This window comes from Leptodactylus fuscus, chromosome 1 (genome assembly GCF_031893055.1).
Source record: "Leptodactylus fuscus isolate aLepFus1 chromosome 1, aLepFus1.hap2, whole genome shotgun sequence".
Classification (NCBI taxonomy): domain Eukaryota; kingdom Metazoa; phylum Chordata; class Amphibia; order Anura; family Leptodactylidae; genus Leptodactylus; species Leptodactylus fuscus.
Window position 1 is genome coordinate 280,910,266 of NC_134265.1, and position 27,442 is coordinate 280,937,707.

The 27,442-nt window shown below is 41.7% G+C and overlaps 1 protein-coding gene across 1 annotated transcript in view; it reads right to left on the reverse strand.

The window, feature by feature from the left end:
- Positions 1 to 265: 265 nt before the first annotated feature.
- Positions 266 to 27,442, reverse strand: part of TTC29 (tetratricopeptide repeat domain 29) — a 196,036-nt gene continuing 168,859 nt past the window's right edge. Inside the window, exon 11 of the mRNA XM_075257582.1 lies at positions 266 to 372. Coding sequence (XP_075113683.1) covers positions 284 to 372 — 89 coding nt within the window. The 3' untranslated portion in view covers positions 266 to 283. The remainder of the gene's footprint in view (positions 373 to 27,442) is intronic.

Here is a 27,442-nt window from a genome sequence, read left to right on the forward strand (position 1 = left end):
AAAGATGACTTTGAGTTACAAAAATCGAACATTGTGTGTGAGTAAAGGAGCTGCAGAGTGATCTGGTGATCATTGGTTGTGAAAATGGAGAGGTTTGGCCAAAATCACTATGTAGTGCTAGCCTTAAAGTTTATATTAAAAGCTGACTAAATGTATTTTTTTTTAAATGCTTGTTTAGAAGACCATTAAATGCACAAGAATAAGTAAGTGAGAAGATGAACTGTCCAGAGGCAGAAGCTTTATTAAGGTGTTACAAAGTCTTCCCCAGAAAGCATTCACTCACTCACATTGGAGTTTTTTTTAAAGCAGTTTCAGTTCTTTCTTCATCTTCAGAAGATTTTGATGACTCAGCCTCGAAAGGAGCCAAACTGGCTGCAAAGATATAACAAATTATTGTTAGTTTGGTTAAATATTTCAAACATGGCTGTCGAGCATTATATTGCTCAAGAAATTGTTCCTACACATCAAGACAATTCTCAATGTGATCTAAATGTGTGAATATACAGTATATACAAGAACATGTATACATGTATAAATTCTACTCATGAGTTCTTTGCGTTGCCATCTCTGTGACTGTCTTTATTTATTGAAAAAAATAAAACTTTTTGAATTAAAAAAAAAAAAAGATATTTGAGTATGAAACTTGTCTATCTCTTGCAGGTCTATTAACTTTAAGAAGAATGTTACAGCAGGATTTATACTAAAAAGGAAGTTATATAGGTTAATAAAGTATATTCCAAAAATGGTTTCCAAACACTCCCCTTAACACAACTCCTTAAGAACAAGACCAAGAAATTCCTTAAGGACACGTACCATTTCTTTTTTTTTTTTTTTTTTAATGTAGACTGTGAGCCCTGTATAGGGATCACAATGTACTTTTTTTTTTTCCTATCAGTGTGTCTTTTGTAGTATGGGAGGAAATCCATGCAAACACAGGGAGATCATACAAACTCCTTGCAGATGTTGTTCCTGGCGATATTCAAACTCAGAACTCCAGCACTGCAAGGCTGAAGTGCTAACCACTGAGCCACCGTGTTGCCCCTTGACATTTCCCCATTTTTTCAAAACTGACAAGTGTCATTTTATGTAGTAATAACTTTGAGATGAGCGATGCAGTTTCCAAAATTGGATCACATGTCAGTGTATTCGACTTTACTTGGATTTCAGGGGCAAAATTGGCATGATGTCCAAAAACCAAATCATCCAAATCTGTGCTGCAAAAACCAAATACTGCTCCTTCCCTTCTGTGCCTGGCTGTGCCAAAACAGCATGTTATACCCACATATGGCATTTTTAAGTATGTTATTCTGGGTACAGCAGTGTCATACATGGGGGCATAAATTGCAGTTTGGGCACATAGCAGAGTGCAGACGTGAAGGAGAGCTATTTGGCTTTTAGAGAGCAGATTTAGATGTTTGATATATGGACTTCATGTCATCTTTGCAGAGCCCTGAGCTTTCAGTAAAGTAGAATCCCATAGAGAGTGGCCCCATTTTAAAAACTGCACCCCTAAAATAATTTAACAGGGCATAATGAGCATTAGTTTTTCCAAATCTGAATGCACAGTGGAATGTGAAAAGTGAATATGTAAGCTGTGCAGAGTAAATTGGATACACCAAATTCCCTACCATTTTTCCAGTATCTCCTATTATTGGAGCGTAACACTCTAAAGATCATTTTTGAATATTTTAACTTGTAAACTGTAAATCTGGAGTGTACTCTGTTATACACTCGAACAGCTTTCTTGCTTATTCTCTATCTGCTGCAGCCAGTTTCGTCCTAAAGATACAGTAATACGTTGGTATTAATACATTTCCATAAGTACTAGAACTACTAGCAAACACACAGATGCAGAATTTATATGAACTCCAGGGCCACACAGTCACAATGACTTTCTTTTTATGCTCTCCTACCAACTTTTGCGCGAAAGCACAATATAAAATAAAAGCTTCAAGTTCAGCTTTCCTCTGCATCTGCCTGACTTTGCCGGATGCTGAGCCCAGAGCTGATTCTAGGTTATCTGCTGCCTGAGGCAAAAGCTATAATGGTTCCGCTTAATTTCATTTAATTTTCCGCTATCGATAATAGTGTCCCCACAGGTAGTAGGGGCACTATTACTTAAGTGTAGGGACAATTACTTGTGTGTGGAGGGAGCATTATTACTGTAATAGGGTGGCAGGGGGTGCCAGGGAAATATGCATGCTGCGGCTCAGAGGAAGACATTGGTGTAGCTTGGCACTCACTGTCTGAATCCTACCCACTCGCCCCCGCCTCCTCAGGGATGTTGTGATCATCTGCCTGAGGCGAGATGCTCATATTGCCTCATGGCGGAAGCATCCCTGGTTGAGCATTGTTACTAAATAGGCCAATATTCGGAGTTTACAGCCGCAAATATTTTTTTCTTTGTGTGAATGTACTCCAGAGTGCAGCAACATGCGCTGAAAGTCTTTCAGTCCATAATCTTCTGGTTAGGAGTACAGAAAGTGGACATTAAGATTATAGAACATTAGTGTAGTCTACAGAGGATTCTGTTATAAGACTTTATCTTGCTGATTTATATGGCGCTGAGTAAAGCTCCAGCTATTACTTTTAAATATCAGCACAAGCTCTGATTACATTGTGTTACATATACAAGAGATCCTGCAGGCTACTATTCCATTAGCTATATAAGCTACGCATTCTTAGGCTCTTAAACCTAGCCAAAGCAACTGAAATATAGAATACAATGTTGCTAAAAATGTATTAAATATATGTTTACATCAATTTCAATCAAGGTAATGAGCTAGCAATGCTGGAGCCCAAGGCAAAGTATCTTTTCCAGTGAATAAGCCTTACTTAGTATTCAAAAATTATAATTTACTTTATACAGTACCTCTGAAGAGCTGCAAGTACTTCATACAGAGTTGGCTTTATATGGATCAGTAGATATTCTATGCTAATATTAGATGTATGACCACTGTTGTCAAGGGTACCGCCACCAGTTTTACACTAGCACTTTACCATAAAATCATTTAAAGGGGATGACTCATGAAGACAACACATTTCCATTATGGACCTACTGCTAGAGAGTTACTAACTACAGTAGATTGCCTTCTACATTGGCAGAACAAACTTGTACATGAATGGTCGGTCATTCATTTCAACAGCTGGTATATTGTACTATATTTCCTGTATATAGGAAGGAGGGAAAATGTTTAACCAGATTTGGCTTTCCCAGGAACAGGCTTGAACTGGCCCACAGGTGAATACCCCAATAGACCCCTGAAGCTGATGGGCCCCCAGCTCACCCAGCCATGGCACACTATACCCATTGTACTTCATTTAAATACTCATATACATCTCAACCAGAATATGCCACAGTATAATATTCTGGAATATATACTAATATATTGAAGAAGCTACTAAATTTGTCTTTATACACTATAAACACATTGGACAGCTGAGATGAGATTTAGGTGCAGACACAGACCAACCAATACTCTTCTTCCCTGGGCCCCATCGATGTTCTATACCACACCACATCTTACTGCTTCTTGAAACCTGCTTTTCTGTGTGGGCTCTTATTCCCAGCTCTCAGAGCTAAAGGAAAGAGCCAGGTAGCAGACTACTGCCAGGACTTTACAGCAGAAACAATCAGAGGCAAGGGCTATGCTGCCAGATTCTACTGAAAAATACATTTATATGGCTGCCATTTTAGGAATTTGTGAAGGAGTGTCAGATAATACAGTACTTGCATGTAATCTCTGGCTTCCATTAAAAAAGGGTTGTGTTCATGGGACAATTCCTTTAAGCATGACTTTAGAAAATTCAATACTTCTTGTATATTAAAGGGGTTCTCCCATCTCAACCTTTCAGCCAGGCTGTATGCAGTGTCTGCTTCTCACTTCCTGTATTTCTCCTCCTCCCCCCTTCTGCTGAATAGGACAAACAACACTTCTGCAGGTCATATAATCTGCAGATTCTTGTACAGAATGGACTCCGTTGTATCTGTGTGTTTACATATAGAGATAACAGACTGGCTTTATCAGCAAAGTGGAATTATCTGAACGGATTGTCCTGCCGACACTGAGAAAGTGATGTCACTTTTCCTATTTCCCAGGTCCGTAGTTATAGCAACGCAGTGTAAACAATGGGAGAACTAAATTCACATAGCGGGACAACAAAGCAGAATTTCTAAAGCAATATATTTAGAAAATGGCTTCAATTTACATAAGCCAACAGTATAGCTAGGATCCTTGAGTTGGAAAAACCCCTTTAATCTACTAATATTATAGATATAATATTATCAGATTATTAGAATAGTAATAATGCTTATATGGTATAATAATCCTTTTCAGAATTGGCATCTGGATTTTACCTTACATTAGGTCTAGCATATTAAAGTGAAGAGTCAAATTATCCATGTTCACTTAGGCTAGGTTCACACTAGGCACTTCGCACTTGGCTCCCTGTTGTTTGGGTCCACCAGGTGGCGATTATCTGTGGACCCATGGACCCATACACTATTATGCAGGACTTTTCTCTCAATCTGAAGACTGACGCAGATGTGAACCTAGGGTCAAGACGCCATCTAGAAGCCAAGAACAAGTTTATGTGGATGGCCTTTTATATTTACATGCCTGTATGAAGACATTTTTGAATGGGTTTCTGCTACAAATATGATAAAAGTTGTATTTGCTCCTTAACTCTTTAATAGAGATGAGCAAACACTAAAATGTTCGAGGTTCGAAATTCGATTCGAACAGCCGCTCACTGTTCGAGTGTTCGAATGGGTTTCGAACCCCATTATAGTCTATGGGGAACATAAACTCGTTAAGGGGGAAACCCAAATTCGTGTCTGGAGGGTCACCAAGTCCACTATGACACCCCAGGAAATGATACCAACACCCTGGAATGACACTGGGACAGCAGGGGAAGCATGTCTGGGGGCATAAAAGTCACTTTATTTCATGGAAATCCCTGTCAGTTTGCGATTTTCGCAAGCTAACTTTTCCCCATAGAAATGCATTGGCCAGTGCTGATTGGCCAGAGTACGGAACTCGACCAATCAGCGCTGGCTCTGCTGGAGGAGGCGGAGTCTAAGATAGCTCCACACCAGTCTCCATTCAGGTCCGACCTTAGACTCCGCCTCCTCCGGCAGAGCCAGCGCTGATTGGCCGAAGGCTGGCCAATGCATTCCTATGCGAATGCAGACTTAGCAGTGCTGAGTCAGTTTTGCTCAACTACACATCTGATGCACACTCGGCACTGCTACATCAGATGTAGCAATCTGATGTAGCAGAGCCGAGGGTGCACTAGAACCCCTGTGCAAACTCAGTTCACGCTAATAGAATGCATTGGCCAGCGCTGATTGGCCAATGCATTCTATTAGCCCGATGAAGTAGAGCTGAATGTGTGTGCTAAGTACACACATTCAGCACTGCTTCATCACGCCAATACAATGCATTAGCCAGTGCTGATTGGCCAGAGTACGGAATTCGGCCAATCAGCGCTGGCCAATGCATTCTATTAGCCCGATGAAGTAGAGCTGAATGTGTGTGCTAAGCACACACATTCAGCACTGCTTCATCACGCCAATACAATGCATTAGCCAGTGCTGATTGGCCAGAGTACGGAATTCGGCCAATCAGCGCTGGCTCTGCTGGAGGAGGCGGAGTCTAAGATCGCTCCACACCAGTCTCCATTCAGGTCCGACCTTAGACTCCGCCTCCTCCGGCAGAGCCAGCGCTGATTGGCCGAAGGCTGGCCAATGCATTCCTATGCGAATGCAGACTTAGCAGTGCTGAGTCAGTTTTGCTCAACTACACATCTGATGCACACTCGGCACTGCTACATCAGATGTAGCAATCTGATGTAGCAGAGCCGAGGGTGCACTAGAACCCCTGTGCAAACTCAGTTCACGCTAATAGAATGCATTGGCCAGCGCTGATTGGCCAATGCATTCTATTAGCCCGATGAAGTAGAGCTGAATGTGTGTGCTAAGCACACACATTCAGCACTGCTTCATCACGCCAATACAATGCATTAGCCAGTGCTGATTGGCCAGAGTACGGAATTCGGCCAATCAGCGCTGGCCAATGCATTCTATTAGCCCGATGAAGTAGAGCTGAATGTGTGTGCTAAGCACACACATTCAGCACTGCTTCATCACGCCAATACAATGCATTAGCCAGTGCTGATTGGCCAGAGTACGGAATTCGGCCAATCAGCGCTGGCCAATGCATTCTATTAGCCCGATGAAGTAGAGCTGAATGTGTGTGCTAAGCACACACATTCAGCACTGCTTCATCACGCCAATACAATGCATTAGCCAGTGCTGATTGGCCAGAGTACGGAATTCGGCCAATCAGCGCTGGCTCTGCTGGAGGAGGCGGAGTCTAAGGTCGGACCTGAATGGAGACTGGTGTGGAGCGATCTTAGACTCCGCCTCCTCCAGCAGAGCCAGCGCTGATTGGCCGAATTCCGTACTCTGGCCAATCAGCACTGGCTAATGCATTGTATTGGCGTGATGAAGCAGTGCTGAATGTGTGTGCTTAGCACACACATTCAGCTCTACTTCATCGGGCTAATAGAATGCATTGGCCAGCGCTGATTGGCCGAATTCCGTACTCTGGCCAATCAGTGCTGGCCAATGCATTCTATTAGCTTGATGAAGCAGAGTGTGCACAAGGGTTCAAGCGCACCCTCGGCTCTGATGTAGCAGAGCTGAGGCTGCACAAGGGTTCAAGCGCACCCTCGGCTCTGATGTAGGAGAGCCAAGGGTGCACTTGAACCCTTGTGCACCCTCAGCTCTGCTACATCAGAGCCGAGGGTGCGCTTGAACCCTTGTGCACACTCTGCTTCATCAAGCTAATAGAATGCATTGGCCAGCGCTGATTGGCCAATGTATTCTATTAGCCTGATGAAGTAGAGCTGAATGTGTGTGCTAAGCACTCACATTCAGCTCTACTTCATCGGGCTAATAGAATGCATTGGCCAGCGCTGATTGGCCAGAGTACGGAACTCGACCAATCAGCGCTGGCTCTGCTGGAAGAGGCGGAGTCTAAGATCGCTCCACACCAGTCTCCATTCAGGTCCGACCTTAGACTCCGCCTCCTCCAGCAGAGCCAGCGCTGATTGGCCGAATTCCGTACTCTGGCCAATCAGCACTGGCTAATGCATTGTATTGGCGTGATGAAGCAGTGCTGAATGTGTGTGCTTAGCACACACATTCAGCTCTACTTCATCGGGCTAATAGAATGCATTGGCCAATCAGCGCTGGCCAATGCATTCTATTAGCGTGAACTGAGTTTGCACAGGGGTTCTAGTGCACCCTCGCCTCTGCTACATCAGATTGCTACATCTGATGTAGCAGTGCCGAGTGTGCATCAGATGTGTAGTTGAGCAAAACTGACTCAGCACTGCTAAGTCTCTGCATTCGCATAGGAATGCATTGGCCAGCCTTCGGCCAATCAGCGCTGGCTCTGCCGGAGGAGGCGGAGTCTAAGGTCGGACCTGAATGGAGACTGGTGTGGAGCGATCTTAGACTCCGCCTCCTCCAGCAGAGCCAGCGCTGATTGGTCGAGTTCCGTACTCTGGCCAATCAGCGCTGGCCAATGCATTCTATTAGCCCGATGAAGTAGAGCTGAATGTGTGTGCTTAGCACACACATTCAGCTCTACTTCATCAGGCTAATAGAATACATTGGCCAATCAGCGCTGGCCAATGCATTCTATTAGCTTGATGAAGCAGAGTGTGCACAAGGGTTCAAGCGCACCCTCGGCTCTGATGTAGCAGAGCTGAGGGTGCACAAGGGTTCAAGTGCACCCTCGGCTCTCCTACATCAGAGCCGAGGGTGCGCTTGAACCCTTGTGCAGCCTCGGCTCTGCTACATCAGAGCCGAGGGTGCGCTTGAACCCTTGTGCACACTCTGCTTCATCAAGCTAATAGAATGCATTGGCCAGCACTGATTGGCCAGAGTACGGAATTCGGCCAATCAGCGCTGGCCAATGCATCCCTATGGGAAAAAGTTTATCTCACAAAAATCACAATTACACACCCGATAGAGCCCCAAAAAGTTATTTTTAATAACATTCCCCCCTAAATAAAGGTTATCCCTAGCTATCCCTGCCTGTACAGCTATCCCTGTCTCATAGTCACAAAGTTCACATTCTCATATGACCCGGATTTGAAATCCACTATTCGTCTAAAATGGAGGTCACCTGATTTCGGCAGCCAATGACTTTTTCCAATTTTTTTCAATGCCCCCGGTGTCGTAGTTCCTGTCCCACCTCCCCTGCGCTGTTATTGGTGCAAAAAAGGCGCCAGGGAAGGTGGGAGGGGAATCGAATTTTGGCGCACTTTACCACGTGGTGTTTGATTCGATTCGAACATGGCGAACACCCTGATATCCGATCGAACATGTGTTCGATAGAACACTGTTCGCTCATCTCTACTCTTTAATATCTCTGCAGTAATAACCGTAATGATACCTTGTACATTTACACAGCTTATAGTCATTGCTTATCTAAGTTGGCGATTTACTTTTAGAATAGTTCTCTTTAACTGGGGAGTGGGTGTGAAATAAAAAAAAAAAAAAAAAAAGTGCAGAGGGTTAGGTGACCGCTGTGGCGAAATACTAACCTCATCAGTCACATATTAGGTATCTCTGACGTCACTTACAATAGCTTAACTTTATCGAAAATTGGATAATTATGGTGTGAGTGGCATGAAGAACAAATCTGTTACCCCTCCATCAAGTCTAACAATACTAACAAGGATTCGGGAACTTGCTTCTCGCAGGCGCCTCTCACTGATGAGCTGTCTGCTTGTGTCTGCCTTTGACATGGAAAAGAACAATGAGTGCATTTGTTTCTCAAATTGAGAAAAGACTAGGACAGATTACTAATCCTGTATACTTTTTAGACAGTACAAATTTATGTTAGACAATCTAAAAGTAGGAGGATAAAACTAGTGTATCTTTAAGTTCATTCTATCTATTAGTTTATATAGAGACCCAAATTTGTTCAAAATATTGGTGCAATTCTGGCACATACTGTCCCATGTTAGCTTCCACTCCCATTTCCCACTGAGCCAAACCCACTTGTCAGTCAAGGTGAATAAAGTTACACATTTAGCTTTGTAAATCTCCCCCACTGAGTCTGTAGTAAAACTCTATTAACTACTCAAATTCATCATATAATTGTATAACCAGATTCTTCCTGGTCATAAAGGGAGTGTACCCAATATAATATGTAAATGAGGGAACTACTGAATATATACATTTCTGTAATATAAAAACATTAGTACACCCAGTAGTGTTGTACCAGCACTGATGCCTGAACTGCAACCCATCAAAAGTCATCCACTGAAATGCAGACCAGACAAGTACTCTCCACTGTACTCTACGACCATGAATCTACCAGTATCATTATCAGTAATCAGATCAATAACGTACTCTTTACCCCTCCACATTATTATTATTAGAATATCTAAGCTTTCTGCCAGTGGCTTGCAGTCAGGCCATGTTCCGACCAGGGAATCCAATACTTTTAAAAGAAGTGCATGGTGCCCATAAATCTTCTGTACCTCTCGGGCATTATGGTGACCTGAAAGAATTTTTTTCGATTCCTTTTTTGATGCTACCTAGAGCTCCAACCACCGTAGGCACATTTCCACCTTTTCTTTGGTTCTACACATTCTCCTCATTTCACTTATTAATATTGTTATTATTATTATTTCCACCTCCTAGCATAGTTAATCTTTTCCATCACAAGTGATATTCCAACATGCACTCATGAATGTTTCTCTTAGTCTGCAGCATCTTTCCCTTGACAGAGCAGCAGATTGTGAATCTGAGATTATATTCTTTGTACTGAGGATGAGTAGCAGCAGCTATAGCCATAGCAGAGTACATTTTGGACAAATTCACTGAGTCACCATGTTGAATCTATAAAATCTAATGGGCAGGTTAGGTTATGCTCATATCTGCTTCAGAGTCTCTGTTGCAGTGTCTACCTAATGCACTGTATGAAAAGGTCCTGCACACACCACTTTTTTGTCCTGTGCCATCTATTGGTCTCCAATGTGTCTGCTATTTTACTGGCCCATGTGTCTGTTGTTCTCGTCCTCATTTGTACAAATAGAACATATAGACCTCACAGAGGGGTTCTCTTATTCAGGATTTTCCTGCTAGAAAAATGCTAGAATGAAGTTACACTTTGTAAGAGTGACCCATGCCCTGGGTGAGCTGGCCTGTTCATGTATTACATGGTCATCCATTAGTATGAATGTCTGGAACGCAATGGTACATTTCCTGGCCCCACAGACAGAGTTACAGATACAGTGTATATATATACATATATATATATATATATATATATATATATATATATATATATATATATGTCATCTGGCGATGGGTTGCCAAAGTAACAAATCTAACTTAATAAACACTTTTTAAAAATCATTGCTAATCATAGCGAACACCTAATATCTCCCTTATTTATCTCCACACAGACCTGTGAACTAGAAGAAAGTTTCTCAAAGGCAGAAATGGCGGCACCATGACCTGCATGTTCATCACCCGAGCTGAAGAATCCATCTTATAAATTCAGTGTACTTGACAGCTGTTTGTGATCTAATATTCAAAGACAGAGCATTCCTTTTCTTCCACATCTGTCTGAGAGAGAGAGCTACTCATCACAAAACATGACCTGAGCTTGTCTTGAGCTGATGAGCTCTTACATTATTTTGTGAATCATATGGTGGAGGTACATCTTTAGAAATCTAAGTCATATCAACTGTGCTGTTGCCTGTCATATCAGTTAACTCTTGAATATATATATATATATATATATATATATATATATATATATATATATAGTCCTATGAAAAAGTTTGGGCACCCCTATTAATCTTAATTATTTTTAGTTCTAAATATTTTGGTGTTTGCAGTAGCCATTTCAGTTTGATATATCTAATAACGGATGGACACAGTAATATTTCAGGATTGAAATGAGGTTTATTGTACTAACAGAAAATGTGCAATATGCATTAAACCAAAATTTGACCGGTGCAAAAGTATGGGCACCTCAACAGAAAAGTGACATTAATATTTAGTAGATCCTCCTTTTGCCTCTAGTCGCTTCCTGTAGCTTTTAATCAGTTCCTGGATCCTGGATGAAGGGATTTTGGAACATTCCTCTTTACTAAACAATTCAAGTTCAGTTAAGTTTGATGGTCGCCGAGCATGGACAGCCCGCTTCAAATCATCCCGCAGATGTTCAATGATATTCAGGTCTGGGGACTGGGATGGCCATTCCAGAACATTGTAATTGTTCCTCTGCATGAATGCCTGAGTCGATTTGGAGCGGTGTTTTGGATCATTGTCTTGCTGAAATATCCATCCCCGGCATAACTTCAACTTCGTCACTGATTCTTAAACATTATTCTCAAGAATCTGCTGATACTGAGTGGAATCCATGCGACCCTCAACTTTAACAAGATTCCCGGTGCCGGCATTGGCCACACAGCCCCAAAGCATGATGGAACCTCCACCAAATTTTACAGTGGGTAGCAAGTGTTTTTCTTGGAATGCTGTTTTTTTGGGACGCCATGCATAACGCCTTTCTGCATGACCAAACAACTCAATCTTTGCTTCATCAGTCCACAGGACCTTCTTCCAAAATGAAGCTGGCTTGTCCAAATGTGCTTTTGCATACCTCAGGCAACTCTGTTTGTGGCGTGCTTGCAGAAACGGCTTCTTTCTCATCACTCTCCCATACAGCTTCTCCTTGTGCAAAGTGCGCTGTATTGTTGACCGATGCACAGTGACACCATCTGCAGCAAGATGATGCTGCAGCTCTTTGGAGGTGGTCTGTGGATTGTCCTTGACTGTTCTCACCATTCTTCTTCTCTGCCTTTCTGATATTTTTCTTGGCCTGCCACTTCTGGGCTTAACAAGAACTGTCCCTGCGGTCTTCCATTTCCTTACTATGTTCCTCACAGTGGAAACTGACAGGTTAAATCTCTGAGACAACTTCTTGTATCCTTCCCCTGAACAACTATGTTGAACAATCTTTGTTTTCAGATCATTTGAGAGCGGGCTGTCCATGCTCGGCGACCATCAAACTTAACTGAACTTGAATTGTTTTGTAAAGAGGAATGGTCCAAAATACCTTCATCCAGGATCCAGGAACTGGTTAAAAGCTACAGGAAGCGACTAGAGGCTGTTATCTTTGCAAAAGGAGGATCTACTAAATATTAATGTCACTTTTCTGTTGAGGTGCCCATACTTTTGCACTGGTCAAATTTTGGTTTAATGCATATTGCACATTTTCTGTTAGTACAATAAACCTCATTTCAATCCTGAAATATTACTGTGTCCATCAGTTATTAGATATATCAAACTGAAATGGCTGTTGCAAACACCAAAATATTTAGAACTAAAAATGATTAAGATTAATAGGGGTGCCCAAACTTTTTCATAGGACTGTGTATATATATATATATATATATATATATATATATATATATATATATATGGGTTAATGAAAGGTTAAATGTAACCCTTTCCATAGTCTTACCCATCAGAAAGAGGTAAAATCAGCCTTGACATTATACCCTACTAGAGGGGTCTGCAAACTCTGCTGCACAGGTTTGGTTATTTATTTAAATACACTTACCACTTTAGTAATAATAGCTTATGTATAAGAACTGCTAGTTCATGAAGTTTCTGTTAATAAGAATAAACACATGTTATTTATACAGCCCCAATATATTCCGCAGCACTTTACAAATTATAGGGTTCAAGTACAGAACAAAAAGGTACATTATATATCGTAAATAGTCCATTCACACAATGGGACTGAGGGACCTGCTCGCAAGAGCTTACAATCTATTACACCTCTTTCTCACTGAACAAATTTAGTCAACTAGTCCCATATAAGGCACACAATATAAATTCCCTATCAATATGTCTTTGGAGTTTCCTCTTAGCTCATGTTGGTCAAACCAAAGACATCTCTAGAAGGAAGAGTGACAGATATCCAGATGTTTGGGGGGGGGGGGGGGGTCTTGCTCTTCATCAGTGCAAGGTACTGGTTCTCTCACTTTCTACATAATAGTAATGTAGAAAGTGAGTGAGGATTATTCACTACTGTGGATGCTCACATGGCTGGTAACAATTTTTAGATTACAGAAGTCTCTAACCGCGAAGTGGTTGAGGGTTCAAGAGTTCAAAGATACCTTCTGACATGTCCCCGTGTCAAGTCGAAGGATGACTTACGGCAAATTAGGCATTTAAGGCAGAAGAAACTACAAACATTAGTAATACGTACGGCATACACTTCTCATATAAATAATTTAGGTTTATATGAATACACGTGTAAGATTCTAATCCCGTGTTATTTTTAAATAGAAACAACAACCTGATCCCATTGATTTTTGTATCAGAGGATATATTTGCCTCATGTGTTACTATAAGAGCATTCGAACATCCTATTATTTGCAATTTTGATGCAAATCCCCCTAATAAATATAATTGCTAAAAACAGTTGGAGAGAAAATCAATACAGATCTGTGTAGATGTGATGCAGTGAAATGAAGGCTTTGGAATGACTTTTCGATGCAATACACAAACTAAGCCCTCATTTATATAACAGGTGCTAAGCTGGCTCAGTACAAATCTCCAATGGCAAGATGGTTTGTTGAAATACAATAAGATCTTCATAATAGCAATTCTATATACAGAATGCCACTAAATGGCTCATTGATCAGGGACAGAAGGGGTTTCAGTGAAACAGCACAAATGAAACCTGACAGTAAAACTAAACTTGAACTGAGACAACATCACGCAGCACTGAGATGTACACATTGCCCTTGGTTTCCATGTATACCTCACTTAGCTTTCTACAGTTCACAATTCTTCTTATAGCTATGGTTTTTTAGCACGGACAAGCCAGAGAGGCTTCATACATCTTAATTCTACACTATTTCCAAAATATTGATGTATTGATGAAACTATGCAAGTACACAAAGGTACTGAGAGTCTATTCCTATCATATAACATTAAGACATAAAGCTAAGATTTACCATAATAATATAAAAGAGTGATCTCTTGGCCAATGCTTAAGTATAGGCAGTGGTCCTGGAAAACAGAAAATCAATGAGGCAATAGAAAATCAATGATAAGATGAGCATGTCCTGTATCCTGAAAGTGATTTCCCATTTTATATAATATTCACGTTCACAATATTAATTGTAATAATTAAAAGCTATTCAAGTTTAAAGGGGCTCTATCAGCAAAATTATTCTGATAGAGCCCTACATATGCGTGAATAGCCTTTAAAAGGGATATTCAGGCACCGCTAATGTTATATTAAACTACCCCCCCCCCCCAGTTTTAAGATAATACCCTAAAAAAGAATATGATAATCATACCGTATCGTGCACGCTGGGCAGGCATGCATGGTCTGACGTCATCTTTAGCCATGCCTATATCTTCGTTCTTGCAGTGATGTCCCATCTTCCTTGTCTTCTTCTTCCGGCATCATTTCTTGTAATTCTGCGCCGACGCAGTAGCAGGGGAACAGTAGCAGGGAAACTGAGCATACTCTGAGTATGCTCAGTTCCCCTGCTACTGTACCGGCCGGGATTGAAGACGAGGAAGACGGGACCTGAGGAGTAGCAGGGAAACAGTAGCAGGGGAACTGAGCATGCTCAGTATGCTCAGTTCCCCTGCTACTGTGACGGCATGGGATTACAAGCAATGACGCCAGAAGAAGAAGATGAGGAAGACGGGACCCGAGGACATCGCTGCAAGAAGAAAGAAGATGTAGGCGTGGCTAAAGATGACGTCGGACCGTGCATGCCCACCCAGCATGCACGATACGGTATGATTATCATATTCTTTTTTAGAGTATTATTTTAAAATGGGGGGGTAGTTTAATATAACAGTAGCAATACCTGAATGGCTTTTTTAAAGGCTATTCACGCATATGTGGGGCTCTATCAGCATAATTTTGCTGATAGAGCCCCTTTAAGTATATTTTAATTTCCACTTTTCACCATTTTCAAAATCTCTGCTGTCAGCTACTAAACATCCAAAAAACCCTATTAAGACAGGAAAGAGATCTGTACTGCTTACATATTGTGTTCACTAATTTTGCCTAGATCATATGCAATTGACAGAACAGCTGGAAATATATTAGGCCTTTATTGATCTTCAGCAATTTTCATCTAGATGTGTTTACGGCTAAGGCCCCACCAAAAAAGCGTTGCATGAAAAACCGCGGCAGCACCATATCACAGTTTTTCCCACAACGCTTCAATTATGCCTATAGTGAAATTGCTGTTGTTTCTGTAGGTGTAATTGACATGCTGTGATTTCTCCCTATACCCAGAGTACATGGGTAACAAGCACAGCTAGTTTTGCCTGATGTGTTATTTAAGCTCTGTAATGTCAGAAGGGCGGTGTCAGGCAGGGCGTGTGATTCTGAGATCCAATCCGTCGGATCAAGTGTCAGACTTAAGAACCACACCCCTTAACTAGTCCTGTCTGACACCGCCCTCCTGACAGTACAGATCCTAAATAACATATCAGGCACCAAAACTAACAACAATGATTGCTCAGGAATGGTGGGGGCTATAGAGAAAAATTCCAGCTGTGCCAGAATCAGTGGAGCAGCAGCTATTAAATGCTCACTTGGTCTCATTAACAATGGGTTTAATGAAGAGAGCAGGCCCTCGACATGCTTTGAATGGTGATTAAAGATTTGCCTCATTAAAATACAGGAATAAATATTGTTTTCTCTTTAGGGCTAAATCTAAAGTCCACAAAGATATGCTCATACAAGTGTTATACCCCAACTGTATTTGCTTTACTAGCTGTAACTGAGCTGACAGACTCCCATTAATACTGCTATTGGACAGCAGGACATGACTTTAGAAGATGGACTAGGAGGTCCAGAAGTCACATTAGAACATATAATGGTCTGTAATATCCTCCATTCCAGCATTTTGGCTTCCCCTGAATGAGAGAGAATTGTGGTGCAGTAGTTCTGTATTCAAAGTGGAAAATACAATACAACTGGGTAAATTCCTGAGGTTGTCGTCTCAAGTTCTGAAGTTGTTTCTATTGTCTTTGTTATTAAAATTTCCCTTCAACTTGCAGAACAGAATTGCTGAATTGAGCTGAGTTAAGATATGTATAAAAAACAACAAAAGGTTCAAACACAGCAGGACACCTTGTATACAGGTAATACTACATATTAGACAACAGGCTGTTTTTCTGCATCTCCATTTAAAAAAGCAATGTACAAAAGAACAAATTCAGATTGTCTTAGTACTGAAATATATATTAGCTCTACAAACAACGTACTTGACTGGGTTTATGTTTATGAAAGGCAAACCATACACATTCATACATTTCATTCCCTAGTTCATGTTTATGTGAATGTCGACGAGTTATTAAGGCAAAATATATAGATATGTTTTTGCCAATAATTTTATTTTGTTCAAGTATTCCTGTGACGTTTACTAGCTTGTGGCTTCTTATGTGGATTCACAACTAGAGATGAGCGAACACTAAAATGTTCGAGGTTCGAAATTCGATTCGAACAGCCGCTCACTGTTCGAGTGTTCGAATGGGTTTCGAACCCCATTATAGTCTATGGGGAACATAAACTCGTTAAGGGGGAAACCCAAATTCGTGTCTGGAGGGTCACCAAGTCCACTATGACACCCCAGGAAATGATACCAACACCCTGGAATGACACTGGGACAGCAGGGGAAGCATGTCTGGGGGCATAAAAGTCACTTTATTTCATGGAAATCCCTGTCAGTTTGCGATTTTCGCAAGCTAACTTTTCCCCATAGAAATGCATTGGCCAGTGCTGATTGGCCAGAGTACGGAACTCGACCAATCAGCGCTGGCTCTGCTGGAGGAGGCGGAGTCTAAGATAGCTCCACACCAGTCTCCATTCAGGTCCGACCTTAGACTCCGCCTCCTCCGGCAGAGCCAGCGCTGATTGGCCGAAGGCTGGCCAATGCATTCCTATGTGAATGCAGACTTAGCAGTGCTGAGTCAGTTTTGCTCAACTACACATCTGATGCACACTCGGCACTGCTACATCAGATGTAGCAATCTGATGTAGCAGAGCCGAGGGTGCACTAGAACCCCTGTGCAAACTCAGTTCACGCTAATAGAATGCATTGGCCAGCGCTGATTGGCCAATGCATTCTATTAGCCCGATGAAGTAGAGCTGAATGTGTGTGCTAAGCACACACATTCAGCACTGCTTCATCACGCCAATACAATGCATTAGCCAGTGCTGATTGGCCAGAGTACGGAATTCGGCCAATCAGCGCTGGCTCTGCTGGAGGAGGCGGAGTCTAAGATCGCTCCACACCAGTCTCCATTCAGGTCCGACCTTAGACTCCGCCTCCTCCGGCAGAGCCAGCGCTGATTGGCCGAAGGCTGGCCAATGCATTCCTATGCGAATGCAGACTTAGCAGTGCTGAGTCAGTTTTGCTCAACTACACATCTGATGCACACTCGGCACTGCTACATCAGATGTAGCAATCTGATGTAGCAGAGCCGAGGGTGCACTAGAACCCCTGTGCAAACTCAGTTCACGCTAATAGAATGCATTGGCCAGCGCTGATTGGCCAATGCATTCTATTAGCACGATGAAGTAGAGCTGAATGTGTGTGCTAAGCACACACATTCAGCACTGCTTCATCACGCCAATACAATGCATTAGCCAGTGCTGATTGGCCAGAGTACGGAATTCAGCCAATCAGCGCTGGCTCTGCTGGAGGAGGCGGAGTCTAAGATCGCTCCACACCAGTCTCCATTCAGGTCCGACCTTAGACTCCGCCTCCTCCGGCAGAGCCAGCGCTGATTGGCCGAAGGCTGGCCAATGCATTCCTATGCGAATGCAGACTTAGCAGTGCTGAGTCAGTTTTGCTCAACTACACATCTGATGCACACTCGGCACTGCTACATCAGATGTAGCAATCTGATGTAGCAGAGCCGAGGGTGCACTAGAACCCCTGTGCAAACTCAGTTCACGCTAATAGAATGCATTGGCCAGCGCTGATTGGCCAATGCATTCTATTAGCCCGATGAAGTAGAGCTGAATGTGTGTGCTAAGCACACACATTCAGCACTGCTTCATCACGCCAATACAATGCATTAGCCAGTGCTGATTGGCCAGAGTACGGAATTCGGCCAATCAGCGCTGGCTCTGCTGGAGGAGGCGGAGTCTAAGGTCGGACCTGAATGGAGACTGGTGTGGAGCGATCTTAGACTCCGCCTCCTCCAGCAGAGCCAGCGCTGATTGGCCGAATTCCGTACTCTGGCCAATCAGCGCTGGCCAATGCATTCTATTAGCTTGATGAAGCAGAGTGTGCACAAGGGTTCAAGCGCACCCTCGGCTCTGATGTAGGAGAGCCGAGGGTGCACTTGAACCCTTGTGCACCCTCAGCTCTGCTACATCAGAGCCGAGGGTGCGCTTGAACCCTTGTGCACACTCTGCTTCATCAAGCTAATAGAATGCATTGGCCAGCGCTGATTGGCCAATGTATTCTATTAGCCTGATGAAGTAGAGCTGAATGTGTGTGCTAAGCACACACATTCAGCTCTACTTCATCGGGCTAATAGAATGCATTGGCCAGCGCTGATTGGCCAGAGTACGGAACTCGACCAATCAGCGCTGGCTCTGCTGGAGGAGGCGGAGTCTAAGATCGCTCCACACCAGTCTCCATTCAGGTCCGACCTTAGACTCCGCCTCCTCCAGCAGAGCCAGCGCTGATTGGCCGAATTCCGTACTCTGGCCAATCAGCACTGGCTAATGCATTGTATTGGCGTGATGAAGCAGTGCTGAATGTGTGTGCTTAGCACACACATTCAGCTCTACTTCATCGGGCTAATAGAATGCATTGGCCAATCAGCGCTGGCCAATGCATTCTATTAGCGTGAACTGAGTTTGCACAGGGGTTCTAGTGCACCCTCGGCTCTGCTACATCAGATTGCTACATCTGATGTAGCAGTGCCGAGTGTGCATCAGATGTGTAGTTGAGCAAAACTGACTCAGCACTGCTAAGTCTGCATTCGCAAAGGAATGCATTGGCCAGCCTTCGGCCAATCAGCGCTGGCTCTGCCGGAGGAGGCGGAGTCTAAGGTCGGACCTGAATGGAGACTGGTGTGGAGCGATCTTAGACTCCGCCTCCTCCAGCAGAGCCAGCGCTGATTGGTCGAGTTCCGTACTCTGGCCAATCAGCGCTGGCCAATGCATTCTATTAGCCCGATGAAGTAGAGCTGAATGTGTGTGCTTAGCACACACATTCAGCTCTACTTCATCAGGCTAATAGAATACATTGGCCAATCAGCGCTGGCCAATGCATTCTATTAGCTTGATGAAGCAGAGTGTGCACAAGGGTTCAAGCGCACCCTCGGCTCTGATGTAGCAGAGCTGAGGGTGCACAAGGGTTCAAGTGCACCCTCGGCTCTCCTACATCAGAGCCGAGGGTGCGCTTGAACCCTTGTGCAGCCTCGGCTCTGCTACATCAGAGCCGAGGGTGCGCTTGAACCCTTGTGCACACTCTGCTTCATCAAGCTAATAGAATGCATTGGCCAGCACTGATTGGCCAGAGTACGGAATTCGGCCAATCAGCGCTGGCCAATGCATCCCTATGGGAAAAAGTTTATCTCACAAAAATCACAATTACACACCCGATAGAGCCCCAAAAAGTTATTTTTAATAACATTCCCCCCTAAATAAAGGTTATCCCTAGCTATCCCTGCCTGTACAGCTATCCCTGTCTCATAGTCACAAAGTTCACATTCTCATATGACCCGGATTTGAAATCCACTATTCGTCTAAAATGGAGGTCACCTGATTTCGGCAGCCAATGACTTTTTCCAATTTTTTTCAATGCCCCCGGTGTCGTAGTTCCTGTCCCACCTCCCCTGCGCTGTTATTGGTGCAAAAAAGGCGCCAGGGAAGGTGGGAGGGGAATCGAATTTTGGCGCACTTTACCACGTGGTGTTCGATTCGATTCGAACATGGCGAACACCCTGATATCCGATCGAACATGTGTTCGATAGAACACTGTTCGCTCATCTCTATTCACAACCCTTCATCACACGTCTTTCACTTATAGAATCACATGAGTTGACAGGTCACAGCCTACCGTAAGATCAGACACTCATCTTCTGCTACTGTGAACATTCCTAGATCTACTTATTACTTATTTATACAATGCCAACATATTGTGAAGCCCTGTCCTGAAAATTCAATATTCATTTACATTTCCTGCCACAGATACAGGGCAGTCAGTGTGATTTTAGGTTACAGGAATACACTATTACACAAAATTAAAAAAACAAACAAACAAAAAAAAAAAAACTTGGGAAATATAAACCTTTAAGTTACCCTCATCTGTAAAATTTGCTATAAATTTTCCTTCAACCATTACTTAAATCTATACTATATATAGCTGTTATATAGTTAAGGACTTCTGATTATTCAACTTTCCCAGAATTGTACATTTTGTATGATACAGGTACACATTTTTTCTACAGGAAGAAAATTCACATCTACCTTTTTGGTAAGACTTGGTCCCTCAAATTCTTCTTAACCCATTTATCCATAAGGTTGAAATTTTTGAGATGTAATAATGAAATTCTAGGCATAAATGAGTTAAGCAAGGAATACAAATAAATAGGTGTCAAATGACTCTTCGACTGTCATATTTCTCACCTGAACTGAGCCAAGCAGAGCATGTGTACTGTATGTGAATAGGGGAGAAAGCAGCTACAGAGAACAATCTCTAAGGGTCCATTCACATGGAGGAAAATGGTGAGGAATTTGGTGTGGAATTTCAGGGCTGAAAAAAAGCCTCCCATTGACTTCAATGGGTTCCTAGCAGAAAAAGCATCCCATTGAAGTCAAAGGGAGGCTTTTTTTTTCAGTGCTGAAATTCGACTCCAAATTCCTCATTTTCCTCCTTGTGAATGGACCCTAAGAGCACAAAAGGATTGGGCAGCTGAAATTCAAGTATCCAGCCCTTAGAGAGAGTTGGGAAACACCCATATACATTAGATGGTCAGCTCATCAAAATCGGAAAGTTTGGTAGACAGCCATCTCATTTGTATAATGGGCTTTAGACTGTTCATGGATAAGTCCTGTTGTACAAGGCAGTCATGTTCTCTGTATATTTCTTCCAACTGCATTCTCTTAATGTTTCTTTACCCTCTCATATACAAGGTGAATGCTCCAATCTGTAATAATAATAATAATAATAATAATAATAATAATAATAATAATAATAATAATTATACCTGTATTGCAATAGTATACCATTATGGCCACCTCATCTAATTGATGTTTGATTTGCTGTTTACTTTTTTCTGTTACTTTATCATTTATGACCATGAAGTGTCTGCAGTGGTGATAAAACTTTTTTTTATCCAAAGAATCAGAAATTAACTGTCCTTGTACGGGCAGGAGTCTCTGGAGTCTAGGGACCTGACTGAAGTAACGGTCAGCTGATGACCAGGACATCGATGGTCCCACTCATGGATTCTGATAAATAGAGACTACTTATCCACCTGATTACTAAGAAAATGGAATGGTGAGATCAAACCATTTTACACATTTGTTTCTCAGTCTCTTTCTTGTCTAATATGCATTATGATATGATGAACTGTATGTATATGGCATCTATTTGTGGTATTGTAGTCCATCTGTTTTGAGACTTGGTGACTGTTAGGTCTCGTATTGGAATCTACAATAAAGGAACCGCTCATACTTCTACCTTCTGCTCAATCCACTACCGGCATTGGCAGCAAAAACCCCCCCAGCAAAATCTGCAACAAAAATGCAGCTTTTCTGCAATGTGGGGCCTAAGCCTTATAGTAATACCTGATTGAACAAGTTCCCATCTATATGATCCAATTGTATTTTCAGTGGAAAGACTGATGTTGATTTTTACTGTAGGATATTGATTTTAATACTAACAAATACTAATAAATGCTAAGTTTCAGTTGGTTGTCAGGACTTTCTACTTGACATTAGAACTAGTTTAGTATCCATACTATTTGAGAGCCTTATTATTGACTTGGTGCTTTAGTAACCAATTGTGTTATACAGACATTACTATAATTATTATATGTAATAATGTGGCAATATTATCTGGTTAATACGGCTCATATCTACAAGCTTCATAAAGTGGTAACAAAGCTTTTGATATTAATGTATGTTTGTCTTTGACAACAAAAAGACTGAAAAAGTTAGAATATGATAGTAATTCCAAATATACTTTATCAGTTCAAATCTAGGGTATTTTAATGACTGTTACGCTAGTGGGTTTAGAGCATTAATTTCCATTGTGCAATTATTATTCCGTACCTATGGAGCCTACTTTAGCTGGAGGGTTGTTGACACACCACCTCCATTTAGCCCTAGGCACATTACAGCACATATTACCCTAATCCTGGTGGATTTTTCTGTTTAGGATTAAGCTATGGCTGTCCGTACCAGGTAATTCTCTTCTCAGAATGTGACATGGCAGGAGTGCCACTCCCAATTTTAGCAGAATAGGACCCAATGCCATGTGGCATGTGTTAGAAAGAAATATTTACTTGTTTTGTACCTAAAGACTGCTACTTACATAAACAATGGCTTTTGATATATAATATAATTTGATGGCCATGGGCAGAAAAAAGGGTTTTTTTGCTGGTAAGAACTAGTTGGAATTGGGTTTACAAAGAATTATGTCCCAGGGTAGCAAGTGAAAATAAGTAGTATGTTCTCTGGAAGAAAAGTCTAGAAAGTTGACAAAACACATAGTAGTTACTTTGCTCTCCATTCGTACCCGTGTGGTGGTTATGCCACTGTGTATAGAAATGTTCCCGTATATATCACTTTTGAGATACTTTTGCAATTAGTTGCCTGGGTGGACGCTAGAACACGGCTGTCATCTGAATTAATGGTCTGTTGCCTAGTGGTTAAACACTGAACATGATTTGCAATGAGATATAAAACAAAATCTGAAGAGGTTATTTATCAAAGCCTCCCTTTTGTACACAAAAACGCACTTCTTTTATTGGGGAGAACAAATAGCCTTTAGATGCATTTAGATATTTAATTACTGCAGTTTTTCAGGTCTGGGAAATAGTAATGTTCCAATGACACTATAATGGGCAAAAACACGTAGGCTGCAACGCTAGTGATAGCAGGACAATCTGGAAGCTACCAAAAATGTGCATGTAGACTGCTCACAACTGCGGCACATCAGGAGACTCTTTAATATTCATGAATGGATGTCACAATACATTTCAGTTTGCTAAAATGCTCCTCTGAAAACAAATGAATTCTAAAGCCGCATTCTACAACTGTACGGGTAAGGACAGATAGGGAAAGATTTTTTGATGGGGATTTTGCCACAACCCCACATAAAATCTGCACTGAATCCACAGCAAAATCCACATATGTCATTTCTAACACAGGTTTTGCTTCTGAATCTTTTACTTTTATTTTCATGATATAAGTATGAATCTGGCCACCTTGCCTGTGCTGCGAATCCCATCCACACATCCTGCGGAAACATATGCGCAGCAGACATAGCTTAGAAAATCGTAGCATATTAATTATACCTATGGAAATGCTGGTATAAGTATAATGGAAGCAGAAAGATCACAGAGGAAACTTCTGCAGACTTTCTGTGAAAAGTGCTGTGGGAAAAACCGTGATGAATTGCCGCTGTGGTTTTTCCCACAGTGCTATTTTGCTGCGGCCAGTTACGTAGAGCCTTAGCCTTATGAGGTTTTTAATGCCTTCGCTTGTAAACATTAAATGGAAACTTTGTTTACTGTCAGAGGAGAGAAATACGTCCTGATCATGTTATGCTTTAAAGCAGATATATACTTTAAAGGGGTTGTTCAGGAATTACAGGTTTCTGCATGGAGTCCGGGAAGGGGACAAACAACTGCAACAAAAAACATACTCACTAGAGATGAGCGAGTACTGTTCGGATCAGCCGATCCAAACAGCACGCTCGCATAGAAATGAATGGATGTAGCCGGCACGCGGGGGGTTAAGCGGCCGGCCGCCGTCAAAGCGGAAGTACCAGGTGCATCCATTCATTTCTATGGTGCGTGCTGTTCGGATCGGCTGATCCGAACAGTACTCGCTCATCTCTAATACTCACCTGTCCATGGTGCTCTGTGTATAGTTTTTTTTTTAATAGATATATCAAATAGATCTGTTTTGTCAAAAATACAATTTTCACCTGTAAACAGTTGGCATCCATCTGATAAATGTGTTATTTCAATGGTACATTTGTCCTTTTTTCTTAAGATAGATCCAAACATGACTTGTGTAAAAGTATACACATACACCTGTATCAGTCTGCCATCAACTGTATCAACCAAAGGAGAAGTAAAATGGACATCTTAAGTGGTTCTGTCTCACATATGGATCATCCTGTTGAGTAGAATATTGAAAGTATAGAATATTTCAGGGGTCAGCAACCTTCGGCTCTCCAGCTGCTGTGAAACCACAACTCCCAACATGCTCCATTCACTTCCATGAGAGTTCCAAGAACAGCAGAGCAAGTGTGCATGCTGGGAGTTGTAGTTTTACAACAAGTGAAGTGCTGAAGGCTGCCTACCCCTAGTATATGTCTTATATATCTTTCTCCATCAGATTTTTATATGCAACATAATGGCACTTTAGACGTCTATTTCTTCTCTTATTTGACTGAACTCCTTCAACAAATGAGAATAATCTATAACCTGGTAGGGACAGGGCTGCAGTGTCTGCTCTCATGGAAAATTGCTTAAAGCACAACTCCATTTATACTTTTATAAAGAACCTGCAAATAATGTGAGTGAGGTTTCAGAGTCCCACTCACCGGGGATTGGCTGTATACAGTATATATCACTATTACACAAGATATACTCTCCTCCTTTTTTCAGTTCTGCCTTCTGATTTATTATATCACAAGAAAACATTGTCCTCCATAACTTCCACTAATGTTTAATAAGTAAATGATGTCAGATGTACCAAAAATATGAAATAAAAAAAAAATCATGGTTAATAATATTTCTGTGCGGCATGAACTTATGTTAATATCTGCAATATGGTTTCATACTATTCATAACATTAAGTGGGGAATTTTAGTAAAGGAAATAAAGATAAAATAAAGCCTTTTATATCAGCAGTGTCTAGGCTGATAATGCTTGCTGGACTGTGTTTGCTTACACACACACGTCTACTTGAAGATGAATTCAACAAAGACTGTCTAGGCCTAAATTTTAGAGATGCCTGAGTCAGGCAAGCACCATCTATAAGGAAGCAGACTGGGATGTCAACACAACATTAGGTTCTCTTGCATTCTTTTTGATACGACAAAGCAAACAATAATTGCACGTCAGAAGACAGCAGAAAAACAAAAGACGCATGACGTGCGTATCTGTTTCATTTCTCGGCATAGTCAAGTACAGCTGTGAACTGGTGATGAAAATATGCGAGGTGTTGTGCAGAGGAATACAGCGATCATATCATTCTTTCTGTCTCTTAATGCTCCAGGGACCTGGAGACGAATAGGAGCAATAAGTTCACTTTGCAGAATTAATGCAGTAATTCTTTATCATAAGAGCTTAGCACTATCTTGGACTGATTTTTCTACTGAGTGCTTCAAAGTCTAGTTTTAATGATGGCCCTAATTTGTTAACACCTCTTAAATTATTAATCCCCTTTATATTCAAGTAGTTATTGCATGTCATAACAATGTATCTATGCAAGGTAATGTAATAGTATTTTCTGCATGTCAAGTAAAGGCTTGCACTGAAAAATGCTATTAAATCTGATAATTACCTGTAGCGGAATATTTATTATCACCGGCTAGATTTATTATGGCAGCCTTTGTTTTGGTATTATATTGTATTGTTTATCAGCAATTGTACAGCAGTTAAAATACAATGAAGGATTTTATATATGAAAACTATTTGCTTTTCTTATTTTAGTCACGAAAAATGATTCAAGGCAGACATGGTTTGTAAATTTACAGACAACTTCTTAGAGGGCCCCTTAGGTTTTTGGGGATTTAAACATTACTTCATAGTTTAAGAAATAAAGGGCTCTCCCCCTTGTTTTACAGTCACTGTATAGTTGATGGGATTCTAGTGAATCCCCATCCCCACAGTGCGGTAAAATACAGTATGTGCTGCGGACACGCTGTGACTTCCAAAACCGTTGCAGAATGTCAACTATAACTATGGAAACGCTAGCGGTTTCGCTATAGGAGTAATGGAAGCAGAAAGTCTGCAGTGGAAACCTCTGAAAAGCACTGCAGGAAAAACTGCAATGCATTGCCGCCACGGTTTTTCCCACAGAATTTTTTTTGCTGTGGGAAGCTATGTGGGGTCTTAGCCTAAATAAGAATTTATAAAGGATCTACTTACCCTTGCATTGGACAGAGATTTATAGTAAATACTGTAAGGCCATGGCCCCAAGGGACGTTATTGCAGCGTTTTACAGTAAGGGGAAAGTGGGTGTGATTCTAGTAAATCCCATGTCCATTTTGCAGTAAAAACCGCAATGTGGACATGCCGGGATTTCCAAAACCAGTGCAGTTTTGGAAATCGCAGCATGTCAATTATATCTACGGAAACACTGTCCATTTCCCCATAGATATAATTGTAAAAAAGTCCACAAAGGAAAACTCCAGAAACTTTCTTTCTAAAGCGTTGCAGAAAGAACCACGAAGCGATACCGCCATGTTTTATATTGCAGCGCATTTTTGCTGCGGGACTTCCCTTGGGGCCTTAGCCTAAAGGAAAGTTAAACTTTATCTTTGTAAAAAATAGATTTCAATCTTAGGCTACACTTGCATCTGTTTGGGAGACTACACAGAGCTTTGTCAGAAAATTCAGCAAACAATGGCATAGAATTCCATTTTAAGTCACACCAGATAACTGGCGTGAGTTATAATGAATATGTGGGGTCAAGGTGTCCTGGCCCCTCTACTCTACACAAAGCTGCAAGTGTGGCACAGAATGGGGGCTGTAGTGCTAATTTGATGTAAGGAAAGGCCTTGCACCAAATGAACGCCACAGTATCAGAAGACTGACATAGAAGGACTGATAAATCTCCCCCAATGTTTCCAATCAGAGGAGCTCAACCCCTGATGTGATAATTCAGTAAGACTGGATTGTTAGCATAGACCCACGTTCTCCCCTGCTGTTGTAATACAAAGGACCTAGAATTTCAGAAGTTATGCTTGAAAACAGCGCTCCAGAGTATCACGAAACACTGGCCAATGTGACATCCATAAATGTATACATTTACAGTCTGCATACATAGAAATCAATATCAGCCAATAATGATATATTATACAAGGGTGGCTAACTATATGTCTGCAAGGTAAATAACTGTATGACACTAGAATC